Source organism: Pituophis catenifer, unplaced genomic scaffold (assembly GCF_029215685.1).
Source record: "Pituophis catenifer annectens isolate HBS135680 unplaced genomic scaffold, rPitCat1.0.hap2 SCAF_7, whole genome shotgun sequence".
NCBI classification, from domain to species: Eukaryota; Metazoa; Chordata; class Lepidosauria; order Squamata; family Colubridae; genus Pituophis; species Pituophis catenifer.
In genome coordinates, this window is record NW_027256887.1 from 72,083,018 (window position 1) to 72,101,425 (window position 18,408).

Below are 18,408 nucleotides of genomic sequence, written 5' to 3' on the forward strand. Positions count from 1 at the left end.
AGCTGGCATTATGTTCCTAAGACCGAGCAATACAAAGTTTTTAAAATAACTGTCTAGTTTGGCTCTGCAACCAAACAAGACAGACACAGACTTCAACAGATAATTAGAACTGCAGGAAATACAATTGCTACCAAGCTGCATTCCATTGAGGACCTATATACTGCAAGAGTCAAAAAGAGGGCTGTGAAAATATTTACAGGCCCCTCGCATCCTGGACATAAACTGGTTCAACTTCTACCCTCAAAACGCCGCTATAGGGCACTGCACACCAGAACAACTAGACATAAGGACAGTTTTTTCCCGAATGCCATCACTCTGCTAAACAACAACACTGTCAAATAATTTACTAAAACTGTATTACTATTCTTCTTCTCATCCTTCCTATTACTTATCTCCTCCCACTTATAACTATAACCATGTTGCTTGCATCTTTACGATTTATATTGTTTTATTTGTCTCCTAGTATGATTTGATGGCTTATTAGTAACCTATGACTATCACTAAGTGTTGTATCTTATGATTCTTGATTATTTTTTTTCCTTTTATGTACACTGAGAGCATATGCACCAAAGACAAATTCCTTGTGTGTCCAATCACACTTGGCCAATAAAGAATTCTATTCTATTCTATTCTATTCTATTCTATTCTATTCTATTCTATTCTATTCTATTCTATTCTATTCTATTCTATTCTATTCTAAAAAATGTAGGTGAAACTGCCCTTAAGGTTTGTCCTGGGCAACAGATGTTCTGGTTTTCATTACTTAGTGTGTGTTTTAGTGTGCATATAGTTTTTTAAATAACCATTTTACTTGATGAAGAGTTCTGAAATTGTTTCTGTAATTAGAGGGTGGGGTTGTAAGAGAGAAGATGGTGGAACTATGTATAGAATCTAATGTACAAGAAAACATTTTTTTATTTACTATAGACCAGTGTGCAGTTGCAGTGTTTTAGCTGTTAAAAATCTAAACATCTCAGGTAGTAGTATCTGTCTCTCAATTTAAAATGGCTGCTGGGTGCTTTTCAAAATCCCTGCATATATTGGCACAAATCTACCTTATCAAATATCTTTTTCTTCTCAGTTAGATGTTTTACAGGCTGCGCAAACAAAAGATCAGATAAAGAAATGTCAACAAACTCTTAATCAGAAGTCTGATACAAGAAAACCCACATCTTGGTCTATATCCAGAATTTTTAAAGCCCTCTTAAATAAGCACATTTGCTGGTTTCTTTGGGCTTTTTTTCTCTTTTCCCTGTTAGTTGATTTTGCAGAGATTTTAAAGTATTTGTAGTGCTATTTCTGGAGTAATAATTAGGTCCTTGTGGAATTCTTTCCATGGAGGTGCTAGCCCAGTACTGTAAAAAAATTCTCTGCCAATTTTTGTTAGTGCTTATTCATTCTTCAGACTCCAGTTGAGTCAACTTTTTCTATTTAGGAACAAAGCAGAGCTTCTTTTATATCCCTCCAATTATGCAAGTCTAACTACTTTGTTTGTTGATGAGATGAGATGAGATGAGATGAGATGAGATGAGATGAGATGAGATGAGATACCTACATCTATGAATCTGCTAAACTTTTGCTGGGTATGGAGAATGAGTTATTATAAAATATGGCAATAGAAGATTTGCAATTATTTCTACTTTTTTTTAAAAAAAATTGTTACCAGCTTACTATATTCTTCCACTAAACAGGAATGTCATCCGTTGAACGGGGAAGCCATGCCATGATTGGTCATTGGAGAAAACCATCTTTTTCTTCCAATAATGTGAGATCTAGGGAATAATGGCAATTCATAATGCAATCTAATTCCCATTGAAAAAGCTTGAAAGCTTATGGTGCAATTAAGTTGAAGCATTTGGTAAATTGGGAGTGAAGACAGATTAGTTTCATTTGGAGCTGTGCTCCTCCCTAAATTAGTAGATTTTGTCCTCTATCCACAAAGTTTTAGAAAATTTGTGCAAGAGATATTCTGGAATTGTAGATAGTTGAGCTCTTATTCAGTTTCTTTATTCAGTTACTAATATGGATGGATGGATGATGTGCCATCAAGTTGGTGTTGATTTTTAATGATACACAAAAATACCTTTTTTTCAGGATGATCTATCTATCTATCTATCCAACCCAACCCTTGAAAACTCTCAGTGGTGAATTCCTGATTGCTGTAATTGAGTCCATCCAATTCAGCTCTTGCAGCTTAAATATTAAAGAAGAGAACACCCAAAACAGTTATAGGTGTTGTTATTAAATTTTTCACTGCTCAAAGTCCCAATGATTCTGCTCTAGCATGCTTGAAATCAGTTGGGCTTGCCATTCATAAAGCTGCTGATTCAAAAGAGTGATTGGTTGTTGTTTCTGCTGAAATTTCTTTCTCTCTTCCACCACTACCCCTGACACAGATATAATAAAATAGCTTGAAAATCTCAGGTATTGAGGAACATATATTATTTTTTTTTGGTGGGGGGGGGAAGGAAAAAGCTTTTCTTTACCTATGTTATCAAATGTTTATGGAAAAGGCTGATGTGAAACATTAGCCAGTTCTCAGCAAACTTTGAAAGATGAGACTTTCTCCTAAAAGTACTATAAAATGGTATCTTTCTGGCTACTAAGTAATAGATGGCCTCAATTCTGTCTTGTTTCATAGGCAAATGCATGCTATTTTGCCTTGTCCTTAGCAATAAATTGTAGATCCAAAGACAGCTATGTAATGTCTATGATCTTATTCATCTCCCGTATCTATGGTCATTTCCTTTTTGTACTTCCTTTAATCCTGGCATGTATAGTCTTATATCATATGTCCATATAATGTGAGTTTTTATCTTAAAACTCACATTCAGGATTTATTTGGTCCACGATTAATTGATTGCTTTTCCAGCATGAAAGCATTTTTCTTGTTCCCATTCTTCCCATGTCCAACTTTCACAATTGTCCATTACTGCTAGAAATACCATTGCTTGAATAGAATAGAATAGAATAGAATAGAATAGAATAGAATAGAATAGAATAGAATAGAATAGAATAGAATGAATTCTTTATTGGCCAAGTGTGATTGGACACACAAGGAATTTGTCTTGGTGCATAAACTCTCAGTGTACATAAAAGAAAACTGTTCTGATCTTTAGCCATAGAGATAATCTTACCTGGTCAAAGTTTGTCACCCTGAGCAGGGACATGGTCAGAATTAAAAAAAAAATGAAATAATGATAAATAAAATTAAAATATTAAATAAATAATAAATAAGGAAATAATAGGCAAAGAAGCTTCATGTAGTGCAGCTCGTAACCAAGAGTATATATAGACTGCAATAATATCATAAATGTCTTCAAAACTCACCAGTCAGCTTAGCCAAAGTAGCTGAGACCAAGAGTAAGCACAGAATCCAGTAATAATACACAACATGCCAAATCCAACCTTTAAAAATTTAAACAGGCAGCATTGCATATCTTAGTGCAGTCGGGGAACAGTAGTAATAGTAATAGCCGTAGGCAGGGAGAGCCTTCACATTCCTTGATTCTCTCAAGCAATTGTCAGCCTAGATTTACTCTTCTAAGTAATCTGTTATAATATAATAATGGATTTTTTTGCTGCATTTCCTACCATTGTAATTTGATGAAAAACATGTTTTGATGATTGCTCAAAGAAGAAAAATACTTCAGTGAAATTCTTATGGTGGGCTATGGAGTTCATATACTATTATTATTTGATGAAGTGGTTAATAGTGTTGGAAGAAATGTCCATCTGGGTTCAGTTCCAAGTGGGGAGAAAGACACTGGAAACATGGAGACTGCTTAGAAAGATGGTTTAATGGTGGACAGGACCACATGGGGTTTTTGGGTCCTGGACAAAAAAGAGCACATGGAGTGGAGAGAGGGATATATGTATACATTCTCTTGGGCCGTGCCTTAGAGTTTCCTGTTCCTGTACAGGAAATGTATCCCATTGGCTGTCAGACTCCCAGTGGGTAGAGGACTTAGCTAAATTTGTAGGCTGTCGGTGTTCCAGGCCTGGTTGAATCTGGCTGGGTGATGATGTACTGAAGGGGCTTTTGGTAATTCCTATTATGGCTTAATGGTTTGTCCTGGTTTGGATCTTGAGTGAGGGTGAATTCTATCATGTCCTGAGGGCCATGTCTTTTGTGTTGTAGATAAGCTGGCCCAGCCTTTTGTCTTGTAAATAACCAAAGTATCTGCTGGGGGCAGGGAGCTGGGGCTGAGTTTCTGTTTTAAGACTTCTATTTCTCTTTTAGGGGAAATATTCTGCCTTTTTAATATTTCCTAGAATATTTCATTTTTCTAGGAGAGGAGTGGGTGCTAACTCCCTCCAATAATGTATAAGCGAATCACTTATTTCTCCAACATTTCAGCCTTCATTTGATCATAAAGAAGGACATCATGAGGGATGTTCATTATTATTTTTTTAGCAAAGCAGTTGGGAAGCCTGCAAAATAATAGGGGAAAATGAAACAAAAGTACACAATAGTAGTTTTGGTAAAAAAGACACTAGAAAAATAAAACAGAAAAGAATAAAAAAGATCGGATAATTCTCTCTGACATTGAGGTTAGGACACAAAACAAAATCTAAAAGAAAATTTTGATAAATTGAAGGATAGATTTTGGCACAATTTCAATCTATTTGACATTGTCTGCTAAGAAGAAGTAACGAAGAATTTGCAGCCAAATTCTTCTTTGTGCATTTTGAGTGAATTTAGTTTGTTTGAATTCCCAGATTACAAGGTTTATAATCTGCTTATTGAATTAATTGAGAAACTGGAATAGGTTCAAAAAAAGCCAGTGATGATGATCATCAGGGAACTAGAAACATCATCTTATAAAAAGCACTTAAAGAAGCTAGACACTGTTGGAAGAAATGTCCATCTGGGTTCAATTCCAAGTGGGGAGAAAGACACTGGAAATATGGAGGCTGTTTGGAAAGATGGTTTAATGGTGGACAGGACCACATGGGATTTTTTTGGGTCTTGAACAAATGAGCTCATGGGTGAGAGAGAGATTTATACCCTCTCTTAGGCTTTGAATTTGAGCTTCCTCTTCCTGTGGCAAGCTATTGGCTGCTATAGGGGTCATAGCTAACCTTGTAGGTTTTCTGAGTCAAGCTTGATTGAACTATGCTGGGTGATGTAATGAAGAGGCATGTATTCTGAAAGAGTGTTGGGCAATTCCTATATGGCTTAATGACTTTGTCCTGCTTTGGATCTTGAGTGAGGGCTAATCCTATCACCTTGGAGCTGAAGGCCTTTTGTTTTGTAGATAAGATGGCCCAGTCTTTCTGGGGCTATTAATGAAGGTGGGGGCTGCTTTCCAAGAGTATGTTTCTCCTTTTCTCATCCAGGGAGGTATAATATTCTGTCTCTTTAATATTTTCTAGAATATTTCATTCTTCTAGGAGAGGGGTGGGTGCTAACATCCTACAACACCTTTAGTCTTGAGAACAGAAGACTGAAAAGGATACAATAGCACAAGTACTCAAAGTATGTCGGAATATTAACACCAATCCTTTACTATTCCAGAGTTTAAGAACAATAAGTTCTTGGCAAGGCAGAATGCATTGAATATTAGAAAAATAAATCTGATACTGAGGACAGTTTAACAATATAGTTCTTAGATGAGTTTTAGAAAAAGCTGGACAGCTTTCTGGCAAAAACCCTAAACTGGAAACCTCCACTGAGTGAAAGTTAGATGTGATGGTTTAAATGGCTACTTCCAACAATACAATGCTGTGAGTCAGTTGCTATTGTTATTGCAATGTCTGTTTCAACTTTCTGCAGATGCCTCTTTTGGTGTAGTTATTTACACCTGTACAAAATTATTGCACCTATGAGCCATTTTGAATACTAGGGCAAATGGTAAAAAAAGAAAATTCTCTGTGCCAATTTTCACTTGACCTAATGATAGCTCTCTCCCTCCCTCTATATATGAGAGAGAGAGTGAGAGAGAAATGCAAGGTCTTACTATCTTCATATATTTCTAAAAAACTAGCTTTTACTTCAAACATAGTGAATGTCTATTAGCATTCATTGATAGCTGGGCTCAGGGGTGAAATGCTACTGGGTAGCGATGGCGGTGGGTGGTTCGGAGAACCAGTAGCGATGGCAGCACGAGGCTCCGTCCACCTGCCTGGTTGGTTTTAACCAGGAAGTAACCTGTTTTGCCCTCTGTGTATGCGCAGAAGGGTTTGCGCATGCGCGCACACATGACACGTGTGAGCGAAGTGAGCATGTGCACGCAGCAGGTGCATTTCCAAACCAGTAGGGAAGGTAAGTAGATTTCACCCCTGGCTGGGCCCATACTCTGCATCAGTGGTGGGATTCAAATAATTTAACAACCGGTTCTCTGCCCTAATGATTTCTTCCAACAACCAGTTCATCAAACTGCTCAGAAAGTTAACAACCGGTTCTCCCGAAGTGGTGCGAACTGGCTGAATCCCACCACTGCTCTGCGGTCAGGGTAGCTATATTATTGGTCATTACTTTTACTTATATTCTTTCTATGCTCAGTTTATGTTCAGGAGCATACAGGTAATCCTCGACTTGCAACAGTTCACTTAGTGACTGTTTTAAAGTTACAACGGCTCTGAAAAAAATGTGACTTATGACCATTTTTCACACTTACGACCTTTGCAGCATCCCCATGATCATGTGATTAAAATTCAGATGCTTGGCAACTGGTTCATATTTATGACGGTTACTGTGTCCCAAGGTCATCATCTTTTGCGACCTTCTGACAAGCAAAGTCAATGAGGAAGCCAGATTCACTTAACAACCATGTTGCTAACTTATCAACTGCAGTGATTCACTTTACAACTGTGACAAGAAAGGTCGTAAAATGGGGCAAAACTCACAACAAATATCTCACTTAACAACTGAAATTTTGGGCTCAATTGTGGTCATAAGTTGAGGACTACCTGTATTGTCTTACAAAGAGTCCTTGCTGAATTCACATCAAACAGATCAGTTAGTTTAAACACGATGTCAGCACTTCAAACTACATTCATCCCAGTGCTGACATAAGGAGAAGAGGGGGGCAGCTGACAAGAGGACGCTTGACTTTTCACCTACTTATTTTCCCTGAAGATAATATCCCCTAGGAGATGGGTTAGGAAGGGGGACATTCCTGGGAGCTGAAGTAGTAGATATGGGGAGAGTGATTTGGAAGATGGCCAATGAGACGCAGAGAATTGGGGAATGGAAAGGGAAGGTTTGGGGTCAGGAAGTCAGTGTTGGCTTCGACATAATCGGGGACAGATTGTCGTGCTTAATAAATGAAAGATTTCATCAAAGACTATTTTGTTTGGAAATGCAATTTATTTGAGGCGACATCAAAACCTGACACACAAACTAATATAAGCCTCAAAATGCGCTGTTAAAAATCCTTGGAAGATCATGTCTCTAGAATATCAGCCTCCAGAATATATTTGGTTAACATAATCAAGAGAAATAAATGCCTCTTTTTGCCAGCAATAAATATGATTGTTAATAATATCTCTTTATGTCTTTGCAGCACTTTTACAGTCAGTAATAGCTGGCGATTTTCTAAGAGTAAGTAAAAGATTTATCATACTGTGTATCTCTTTCATAGTATGCGTTGAGTTACTAACAGGTTTTTTTTATGCACCATATGGTGACATTCAGGATACCTCTGTTCAGGGGTGAAATGTAAAATTTGTTACTACCGGTTCTGTGGGCATGGCTTGGTGGGAGTGGGTGGGTAATGTGACTGTGTGGGCTGGATTTGGCCGAGGAGATTGCAGCAAAAAATGCTTTTAAAAGCCTCTCTGCTGATCAGGCAACACAGCTGGGATCGTCAGAGGCTTTTCAAAGCATTTTTTATACCACTTCTTCGGCTGAAGAGATTGCAGCAAAAAATGCTTTTAAAAGCCTCTCTGCTGATCAGGCAACACAGCTGGGATCGTCAGAGGCTTTTCAAAGCATTTTTTTACCACTTCTTCAGCTGAAGAGGTTGCAGAAAAAAATGCTTTGAAAAGCCTCTGATGATCCCAGCTGAGTTGTGCGATCATCAGAGGCTTTTTTTTTTTACTTTTAAAAGCATTTTTTTGGCGGAAGAGGTTGTAGAAAAAATGCTTTTAAAAGTTTTTTTAAAAAAAGCCTCTGATGATCATGCAGCTCAGCTGGTCATGGGGGGGGGCACAGGGATTTTTGCTACCGGTTCTCCAAACCACCTGCCGCCATCGCTACCGGATCAGACGATCTGGTCTGAACGGGAGCATTTCACCCCTGCCTCTTTTGGAAGAAATGTCCATCTGGGTTTAGTTCAAGTGGGGAAAAAGACACTGGAAACATGTTTGAAAATATGTTTTTTAATGGTGGACAGGATCACATGCCTTGATGATGTTGGGGATAGGAAAAAAAGGGCAGAGATGCTGAGAGTACCTGAGTTTTATGCCCTCTCTGGGCTTTTGAATTTGAGCTTGTATTCTGATTGGTTGTCAGACTCCCATGGGGCCATGCAGGGGCAACTCTGTAGGCTGTCCTGAGTCCCAGGCTTGGTTGAGCCTTGCTGGGTGATGATGTAATGAAAGAGCTTTGGGCAATTCCTACTATGGCTCTGCCTGAAGGAGGTAGACCTTTGTTATGTAGAATAGGCTGGCCCAGGCCTTAATGGCCCATGGACAAAGGTGGGGGGCCTGAGTTTCTGCCTCCCTTTTAGGGGAAATATTCTGCCCTTTTAATATTTCCTAAAATATATAGGAGAGGGGTGGGCGCTAACTTCCTACACCTCCATATCATTATTTTCCCTACATTGGAATCAATGTAATATTGTACCTTTTGGGTAGCATATTTGATTTATTTTGGACTTTGCTCCAGGTCATTAGAAACCATAGCAAGTGCGGTATTTTGCTTATGTTGCAATTCTAAAATCCTTATGGGAACATTTGGTGGGAATGCTCTCCTTGTGCTGTCTGCTGGCAGCCCTTCACTTCTCTCATCCACCCTGCCCTCACCCAACAGAAATCCAGCATCCTGTTCCTGGATCTCATCCAATTTTGGGATATTGCTTCAGAAACATGGATTCCTTGGGAATTTTTAGACAGTGACCACTGGTGGGCTTTAGAATAGTGATAGTAAGCAAAGTGTGCCCTTCTTTGTTCTCTTTCTTTGCTCTGCTTTGGTTTCCCCTGTCTTGGAGGAAGAATAATTTTAGGATTTTTTGGCTTGAAGAAGAATGAAACATTTTCTTCTACTTATTTTTCCCCCCACATCATGAGGGCAGCTCGGAATCAGAGGCTGTATTTTTATAAAATTGACTTAACCTTATGCCCAGGGGTGAGATTCAGCCGGTTCGGACTGGTTTGGGCGAACTGGTAGGTCTGATGGTCAGCTGAGAGCGAACCAGTTTGCTCCGACGATCAGCTGTGCCTGCCCACCCGCCCCTGCGCTATACCGATCTATATTTCCATTGTTTGAACCCCAGCTGATAGGCGCGGCACAGCGGATTGCCGCACTCAGCTGTTTTACTCACTGGGGCTGCAGTAGAAGCTAGAAGTAGAAGTTTTAGAACTGTTTTCAAATGCACTGTGCGTGTGCGGAATGCGTGTTTGGTGCATGTGCGAACGAAGCAAGCATGAGCGCGCGAAGCGCACGCTCAGCGAACCGGTTGTTACACTGGTTGAATCCCACCACTGCTTATGCCTCTTAAGCAACTATCTTTTCCAGATATTCTTGATTTCAGATACGCGTATGAACTGCTAGATATAAATTCAATAAACAACCTGGAAGATGCTAACTAGGGTTTCCTCAATTTTTTCTTGCTCTAGAGTCTTCTTGTCTGAGCCAGTTAGAAATTGTCTCCACCCTCTCCCAGTTCAGTCACCATAGCAACATACAACCACAACTATTAGGAAAAGCATTTGGCAGCAAACAGGAATCCCTTTAAAAATATCCAGAGGGCTTTGATAAAGATGTTTAACAAATGCAAATTAACTTCAGTTTTGCAAGGACACATTGTGTGCTGTTAATGCACCTGATTGGAATGAAAGGTCCTGTGATGAGTATGATCCTAAAGTTAGTAATACGTTTCCTATAAGGCTTATGCTTTGTTACTTTTGCAATTCTTCTCATTTTTGTTGCCATGCTATACATGAGAAATGCACACCCCAAGGCCTCAAGGCTGCATGATATCTAATAAACTCTTGGTTGAACCTTCAGAGCTATTTCAATTTTTTTTTAACTATTTTGTTTTATGTGACCAAGTAGAACTATAGAATAGAATAGAGTAGAGTAGAGTAGAGTAGAGTGGAGTGGAGTGGAGTGGAGTGGAGTGGAGTGGAGTGGAATGGAATGGAATGGAATGGAATAGAATAGAATAGAATAGAATAGAATAGAATAGAATAGAATAGAATAGAATAGAATAACAAAGTTGGAAGGGACTTTGGAGGTCTTCTAGTCCAACCCCTTGCTTAGGCAGGAAACTTCAGACAAATAGTTATGCAACATCTTCTTAAAAACTTCCAGTGTTGGAGCATTTACAACTTCTGGAGGCAAGTTGTTCCACAGATTCATTCTTCTAACTGTCAGGAAATTTCTCCTTAGTTCTAAGTTGCTTTTCTCCTTGATTAGTTTCCACCCATTGCTTCTTTTCCTACCCTCAGGTGCTTTGGAGAATATATATTACATATGTATGTATGTATGTATGTATGTATGTATGTATGTATGTATGTAAGTTTTCACGGGTATATATGTGTGTATAGTTAATATTTCAGGTTTCTTCCCGTGTAATTGTGGATATATCCCTAAAAGGATAGAAGCGACGTTTCGACAGAATCTCATCTGCCATCATCAGGCTTATGTGAAGGGTCTTTTGCTGTAACTGCCGTTACTATTTCAAATCTGGTGCTGGTAGTCTGGGATGGCTCCACCTTTTCATATATATATTGTTGTTAACTTTTGAAACAATCTTATCTTCTGGCAACTTCTTGGACAAATTCCTGTATTTGCCTTGGCACTATTTTGGGAAGTGGTTTGCCATTGCTCCTTCCTAGGATAGATAAAGGTTCCCCTCACATATACGTGCTAGTTGTTCCCAACTCTAGGGGGCGGTGCTCATCTCAGTTTCTAAGCCAAAGAGCCAGCACTGTCTGATGACAATTCCATGGTCATGTGGCCGGCATGACTAAACGCCGAAGGTGCATGGAACACTGTTACCTTCCCACTAAGGTGGTCCTTATTTTTCTACTTGCATTTTTACTTGCTTTTGAACTGCTAGGTTGGCAGAAGCTGGGGCAAGTAACGGGAGCTCACTCTGTTACACTGCGCTAGGGATTCGAACCACCGAACTGCCAACCTTTCTGATCGACAAGCTCTGCATCTTAGCCACTGAGCCACCCCGTTCCTAGGATAGAGAATATGTAACTAGCTCAGACACCCAGTTGGCTTCATGCCTAAGGCAGGACTGGAACTCAGTTTCCTGATTTCCAGCTTGGTATCTTAACCATTACACCCAAGTGGCTTTTACTCAATAGATACATGAGAATAATCATATCAATAACTTCAATTTGATTAAAAAGCAACATCCAATTTAGGGGGGAGGGTGTTGTCTCTTAATATTGCTCATTTATTTGAGCTGCCCCTACCCATATTTTGGAGTGTAATCCCATTGAGGTGCCAACCTGTCTTTGAAAGGATTTCATTTCTTTATTCTGAAATACCTTTCTAATCTCAAAAAACAAAACAAAAGAGCTAATGCTTAACGAACAATCACAAATACCTTGGAATTTTAGCAACATTGCAACTTCAAAGATCATCATTAGCATAAGAATTTAGATTAGATTCAAGTAGCTGCCAGAATAAGCAAAGTGCGCCACAGTCAGTTCTCTCATGATTTGATATATGACCAAACTAATGGTACATTATCTGGTTCCCTTTGCATTTCATTGTAATTTCAGTATTTGCTATGAATGCAGTCCAGCTATTAAACAGGTTCCAGGAATACTAAATCTAATCTGTATCCTCTAATGCCAGAGTGAAAAATGGAAAGGATTCCATCCCTCCCTCCCCCCCCACCAATTATTATCCTTTGTTTTGTAGCAGTTAAGAGTTCAATTCAAAGGATATATTTTTCTGGTGGGCAGATTACACTTATTTCAGATGGTTTTTTTCCAATGTAAATTTTTGCATTTTTATTTGTTTGTTTGTTTGTTTTTGTCTCAGGCAAGTTGTCTAGTGCATAGGTTAGGAATATTCTTATTTCTTCTCAGCTCTACAGTCTTGACAGAGGCCTTCTCAGCTCATTCATTGCCCTGATCTATAACTCTGAGTGAGTGGTCTTTTCAATCAACAGACCTTACAAAATCTATCCAAGCCATAATTCATAGATTTTCCCAAACCTACAACTTTTGAGATATGTTGAGATTGTTGCATCCAACATTCCCACCTCGAGTGGCCACCTTCTCAAGACTAGGTTGGAAAAGGCTGCCATATGCACTGTAAAACCATAAGAATTTTGATCTTGGATTAAAAAAGAAAAAAGAAAGAAATATCCAGTTAAGGGATTGCACCTTTGACCTTGACTGACCTTAGCAAATGAAAAGAGAACAATAGCCAACCAAAAAAAAAAAGAATTAAACTTAAAATGCCCTTTCATTCCACCCTGCGCCAGCAACTTGTTTTTCCTCTATCTCTAGGAATCTGTAGACGGGCAGCTGAGTACATTCATTTAGGCCAGCATTGATGATGTTACCTAGTTGGGTGATGAAAGTCTGTAGGAAGCAGCAACTAAGCTCAGAGAGCACCAAGGATCCCACAGTCCAACCCTGAGCTGCAAATATTCTCTTCCATCAGTACTCATTTATGACCACTACTGAAATGAAGTAATGATTTTGAATAATTACATTTTTTTCTCTCTCTCTATTCCAGTTTGTAGAATGCTGTAAAAAAGGAACTAGTTTATTAATCCGGGGACCTGACCACTGTTCCTTGCTTCATCATGCAGCAAAGACTGGGCATGGTGAGATTGTAAAATACATTCTAGAACACGGTGAGTGAATTGTTCATCCTGTTTCACCTACTGTTATATGGGTGAATTTAAGTGGATAATCATCTTGTCAAATCTATTGCTTATTTGTTTCTCACTCTGAGCCTGTTTTATGAATTAGTCCTCTGAAGAGTTATATATAAATAGAAAAAACTGCCTCAGATTTCTCAGATAGATCAGATACCTGAGGCTGGAAGTAAAGAAGAAATTTTGGGGTTCTTTCTTTCTTTCTTTCTTTCTTTCTTTCTTTCTTTCTTTCTTTCTTTCTTTCTTTCTTTCTTTCTTTCTTTCTTATATAGCTAGTATAGAAATAGTTTTACAGAGACCTTTACAGTGTGATTGAAAAAAGCTGAGTTGGCCCTTTTTCAGCATACATATACTCCCTTTCATTTGAAAATCTGGAACAAAAAAATGGAACATAGTAAATGGTGGATGATAAAACTTACATTTGATATTTTCCCATTACAACCAGAAGAATTTCCAAGTGCTTAATAATGGCTAGAACCATGTCCTGAATTTCAGTCTCAATCTAAATCTCTCTCTCTCTTCTCATCCCTATGGATGGTATGTCTCTTTCTCAATCTCAATGGTAACTTCTACCATTATTTACACGGTTTCCTCACTGATTAGGGTACTAAACATTTTCTTTAGCCATAGTGGTTTCTAAATGGTTATGGAATATGTGTGATTATTGCTACCATGCTGTCCTAGTCAACTTCAGAATTCTTTCTGGCCCATCCATCTGTTTGTGTATTAATCATACATGTGTCATTACAAAAGAAAATAGATTGGTTGCATGTAAAGGGATCAGGGCAGGGGTGAAATCCAGCAGGTTCTGACAGGTTCTGGAGAACTGGTAGTGGAAATTTTGAGTAGTTCAGAGAACCGGCAAATGCCACCTCTGGCTGGCCCCAGAGTGGGGTGGGAATGGAGATTTTGCAATATCCTTCCCCCAGGAATGGGGATTTTGCAATATCCTTCCCCTGCCATGCCCACCAAGCCACGCCCACCAAGCCACGCCCACAGAACTGGTAGTAAAATGATTTGAATTTCACCACTGGATCAGGGTAAACATCTCTTTGTTTGACATCTAATCCAGAGGGTGGGATTGTTTGGGAAGGAGAGAATGGCAAGCATAGTTGAAAAATTCCACAAAGACTTGACATTTTTGCTTTCTCTGTTCTCTTACTATGAGCTCAGAGATGGACGAGCTCTCTGCCATCTTTCCCCATCCTCTGCTTTCTCGCATGTAGAAGCAAGGGTATAGAAACTCAAGCTCATTTGCATCCTGGGAAACCACCAGTCCATGTGTTGGCTTGAGCAACTGAAGGCAGAAGGAGGAGAAAGGAGTTAATAATTGGAAAGAGATGGATGATTAGAGACATTAAGGGAAGACTGTGGTTCCCATGGGGCACCCTCTCCAATACTACCCACATTTTAGTTCTTTTCAAGTGAGAGTGCCCCCATTATTTCCTCTTGGTTTCCCAGAGCCCTTTATTTATTTCTTTGCCTCCTTGCATCTCCTTCCTTCCTTCCCACCCTCCCTCTTGTTTTATTTTACTTTCCCTCCCTGCTGTTTTGCTTGATGGAAATCTCACTGATGCGTTTCCCTATTGGACTTGCCTTGGGTTGGTTGGCGCTCTCTCTCTCTTGCTCTCTCTCTCTCCCTCTCCCAGGCCCCTTTCTTTTTCTTTTCTTGCTTGTCCCTTGCTAAGACAGCCAGCTCCCTGCTGTGGCAGAAGGACAGTAGCGTTTGCTTTCCAAGTGCCAACCTTTCCCACATCTGTGTAGCTATTGTTCTGCACCGGAGTGGGATCTGGAATCATTAGCTGGCAGCAAACAGTAGCTCTGAGGGACAGAAAGTTAGAAGGGGGGAGTTTATTTGGAGGCCCATAATGTTGAATAAGTCTCATAGTTCACGATTAACCTCTCCCTTCTTTACTTTCTTTTTGGCTCCCCTCTTATTTTCTCTTAATCTTTAGATGGTCACCCCCTTGGTTTGGGCCTGTTCAGTCTTTAGTACCTTCAGGAGTTTATAAAGAATATAGTAGTGTTTATTTATTTACTGTTATTCTTGTTATAAATTATTTGCTGCTTCCTTATTACCAAACTCAGGGATCTATAAAGAGATAAACTATTTTTTTTTTTTGCTATTGTTGATCGATTTTGACTGATTATGTACTATTAAGTCAGGGTTGGCTCTTAACAAACGCATAGATATATTTTTTCCATTGCTATTCTAGCTGGAATCAAATTTACCAGGTCTCAGGCAGTAGATTGTCCTTTAAACTGTTCTCTAACTGGAGATGTTGGACCAAGAACTGCATCATGCAAAGCACTATCCCACCCATAAGTTATCCCCTCCCTACAGTTACTTCTCATATCACCTTCTTTCTACAAGGATATGTTGGAAAGGGGCCTGTTCACCTTTGTTCTCTGTTAATAGTCTAAGGCCGTGATGGCGAACCTATGGCACGGGTGCCACAGGTGGCACATGGAGCCATATCAGTGGGTACACGGGCATTGCCATAGCTCAGCTCCAGCGTGCATGTGTGCGCCAGCCAGCTGATGTTTGGGCCTTTCGGTCCCACCGAAGTTGGGAAATGGGCTGTTTCCGGCCTCCGGAAGGCTTCCAGAGGGGTGGGGAAGGCCGTTTTCGCCCTCCCCGGGCTCCTAGAAAGCCTCTGGAGCCTGGGGAGGGTGAAAAATGGGCCTACCAGGCCCACTGTGCCATCACGTGCTAAAAGCAGGGGGGGCGCATGCAGAGGGGCAGGGCACATTGAATTATGGATGTGGGCACACACGTGGGTGACCTTGCCGTGCTCCCCCCGCTTTTGGCACGCGATGGCAAAAAGGTTAGCCATCACTGGTCTAAGGCAAAGATCCCCCACACTTGTATGAAGATTTATTATATGAAAATAATTTAATAAATGCTATTTTAATAATAAAAGAAGGGACGTGGTGGTTCAGTGGCTAAGACATTGAGCTTGTCGATCAAAAGGTCAGCAGTTCAGCGGTTCGAATCCCTAGTGCCGCCTAATAGGCTGAGTTCCCATTACTTGTCCCAGCTTCTGCCAACCTAGCAGTTCGAAAGCATGTAAAAAATGCAAGTAGAAAAATAGGGACCACCTTTGGTGGGAAGGTAACAGCTTTCTGTGCGCCTTTGCCATTTAGTCATGCCGGCCACATGACCATGGAGACGTCTTCGGACAGCTTCGGCTTTGAAACAGAGATGAGCACCACCTAGAGTCGGGAACGACTAGCACGTATGTGCGAGGGGAACCTTTACCTTTACTTTAATAATAATAATAGTGTTGCTGCTACTGCTACTAATAATAACATTAACAACAATGGATACTCCCATTAACCCTTGATGTGGACCATTTTTGGGAACCTTGGCCCAAAGCAAGATTGAGACACAACTTTTACTGGGTGAGAAAGGGAATGAAATTCTTCCTTTCATCTCTGAAGTTGAATCTATGTCATAAATAAATGCCTTGCCTCTGACCCAGAGCTGGAAGCAGGGGGGCTGGACAAGCCAGCCCCCAAGGTCCACCCTAGCCCAATAACCCCTCCTTACCTTAGCCACGCCCCGGGGGTACTTAAGGGTCAGCCATGCGGTCCTGCTGCAGTTCCAGACTTGTACCTGTAAAGATAAGATGTATGATCAATAAACAATAATTGATTTGCTAAAAACTTGTCTATGGAGTTATTGGGCACGATCCTCGAACACAATTAACAATATGGTAGCAGAGGATGGTTGGATAGCCCAATCCTGATACTCCACAGCATGCAAGGGACCACGACAGACAGGGTGAATACCAGAGCATTCACCAAGAAGATGGCAGAACGACCTGCTCAACCCGAAACCACGCAAGGAGAGGCACCCGAGATGAGCGGCCTACTCCACCACCCATCCACCCCGGCCAGGAGCAACGAGGGGTGGACGAAGCACGAAACCTCAAAGGAAGAGATGCACGACCTAAAAGGAAAACTCCTCGAGCTGATAGATTCGTCGCAAAGCAACAACGACCTCATCGCGGAACTCCGAAGCCTGATCAAAGGCTGCGAAGCAGCGAGTGAGGAAGATGAGGACGAATCCGATTACAGCGAAGGAGACCCGGTAAGGGAAAATTTCCCCCACCAAAAACCTACCGCAAAGGCCGAAGGAGACTTCGCGCCCTTTTCACGGCGGCCATCTTGGAAGACGGCATCATCAAAAATGGCCGACCATCCACCAATAGACTCCCGAGATTTAAATTCCATGGCGGGAATCGGGGCCTACTCAAAAACTACCGACCAAAAATATCACAAAAAACACAAAAGCCCAAAACCCAAACCTACAGACTCGCCTACCGAGCCCGAGGTCAATAAAGCCATCAAACTAATCGCCGCGGCCCTAGGGGACAAGGTGAAAATACCGACCATACACCCCGGTGCCAGGCCGAAAAGCAAAAGGGACCCCAGTGCGACGAGGGCCGGTGCCGACGCCCACCCCGGGAAGGCAGCCACCATCGCGTGGACCCAGGACCACCCAGAGCCCCTAAGGGACCCACCCGCAAAAACGGGACACCAAGGGCGATGGGACTACTCACTGGACCGACGACCGGGACCAGATCTGTGGACCGCGAGGCCATCCGCTGGCAGGGGACGTCCATCGGCGGGCAGGGGGCTCGGCCCGACACCCACAGGCGGCATCCACACGAGACCGGGCCACCCGGGACCATTCGCGGCCCCAACGGGACTCCCAGCGCCCACCGGCGATCCTCACCGCTTCCCGAGACTCCAGGCGACGATCCACGACGATCCCGAGCAGACAAGGCCGACCGGAGAAGAACTGAAGGCCCATCCGGAAGATTGGGGCCTTCACCCGGGAGCAGCATGGACGAGCTCCTCACTCCACGGCGACTGGGGAGAAATGAACCTCACGCATGCGCAGCACGCCCCTGTAGAAGAAACGGAACAAAACATAGAGCTACACCGACGCAGACACATAGAGACAAGTCAGTTCAGACTTGCCACAGTCGTCCCTCTGCCTTATTGCGAGTATCCTTACGTGAGAAACCATGGACAGCGACATAATGTGAGTAATTTAACTTACAATTCAGGGACTTTGCCCAGTGACTTTCCCAAACTAAGGCTAGATGGGGAGAATTTCCTGGACTGGAATCAACAACTCCAGGCCACCCTGCTTAAGGAAGACCTATTATCTATGGTTACAGACCCCCCAGAAAAACCCTGGACTTTTGAGTTAGATTGCATTCATCACAAAGCTTACTGTATTGTAATTGCCAGCATTACCCCCAGCATTTACCCCAGTATTAGACACCACCTGACTGCGTTAGAAATAATACAGAGAATGCACAAATTGTTTTACTGCCAAAGCGTTGCCAGCACCACCAGGCTC

At 41.4% G+C, this 18,408-nt stretch overlaps 1 protein-coding gene across 1 annotated transcript in view; it reads left to right on the forward strand.

Annotated features, from left to right (window-relative positions):
* The window catches only part of DGKI (diacylglycerol kinase iota), a 341,772-nt gene that overhangs the window by 314,410 nt on the left and 8,954 nt on the right, over window positions 1–18,408 (forward strand). Inside the window, 2 exon segments of the mRNA XM_070948056.1 lie at window positions 7,512–7,549; window positions 12,884–13,004. Coding sequence (XP_070804157.1) covers window positions 7,512–7,549; window positions 12,884–13,004 — 159 coding nt within the window.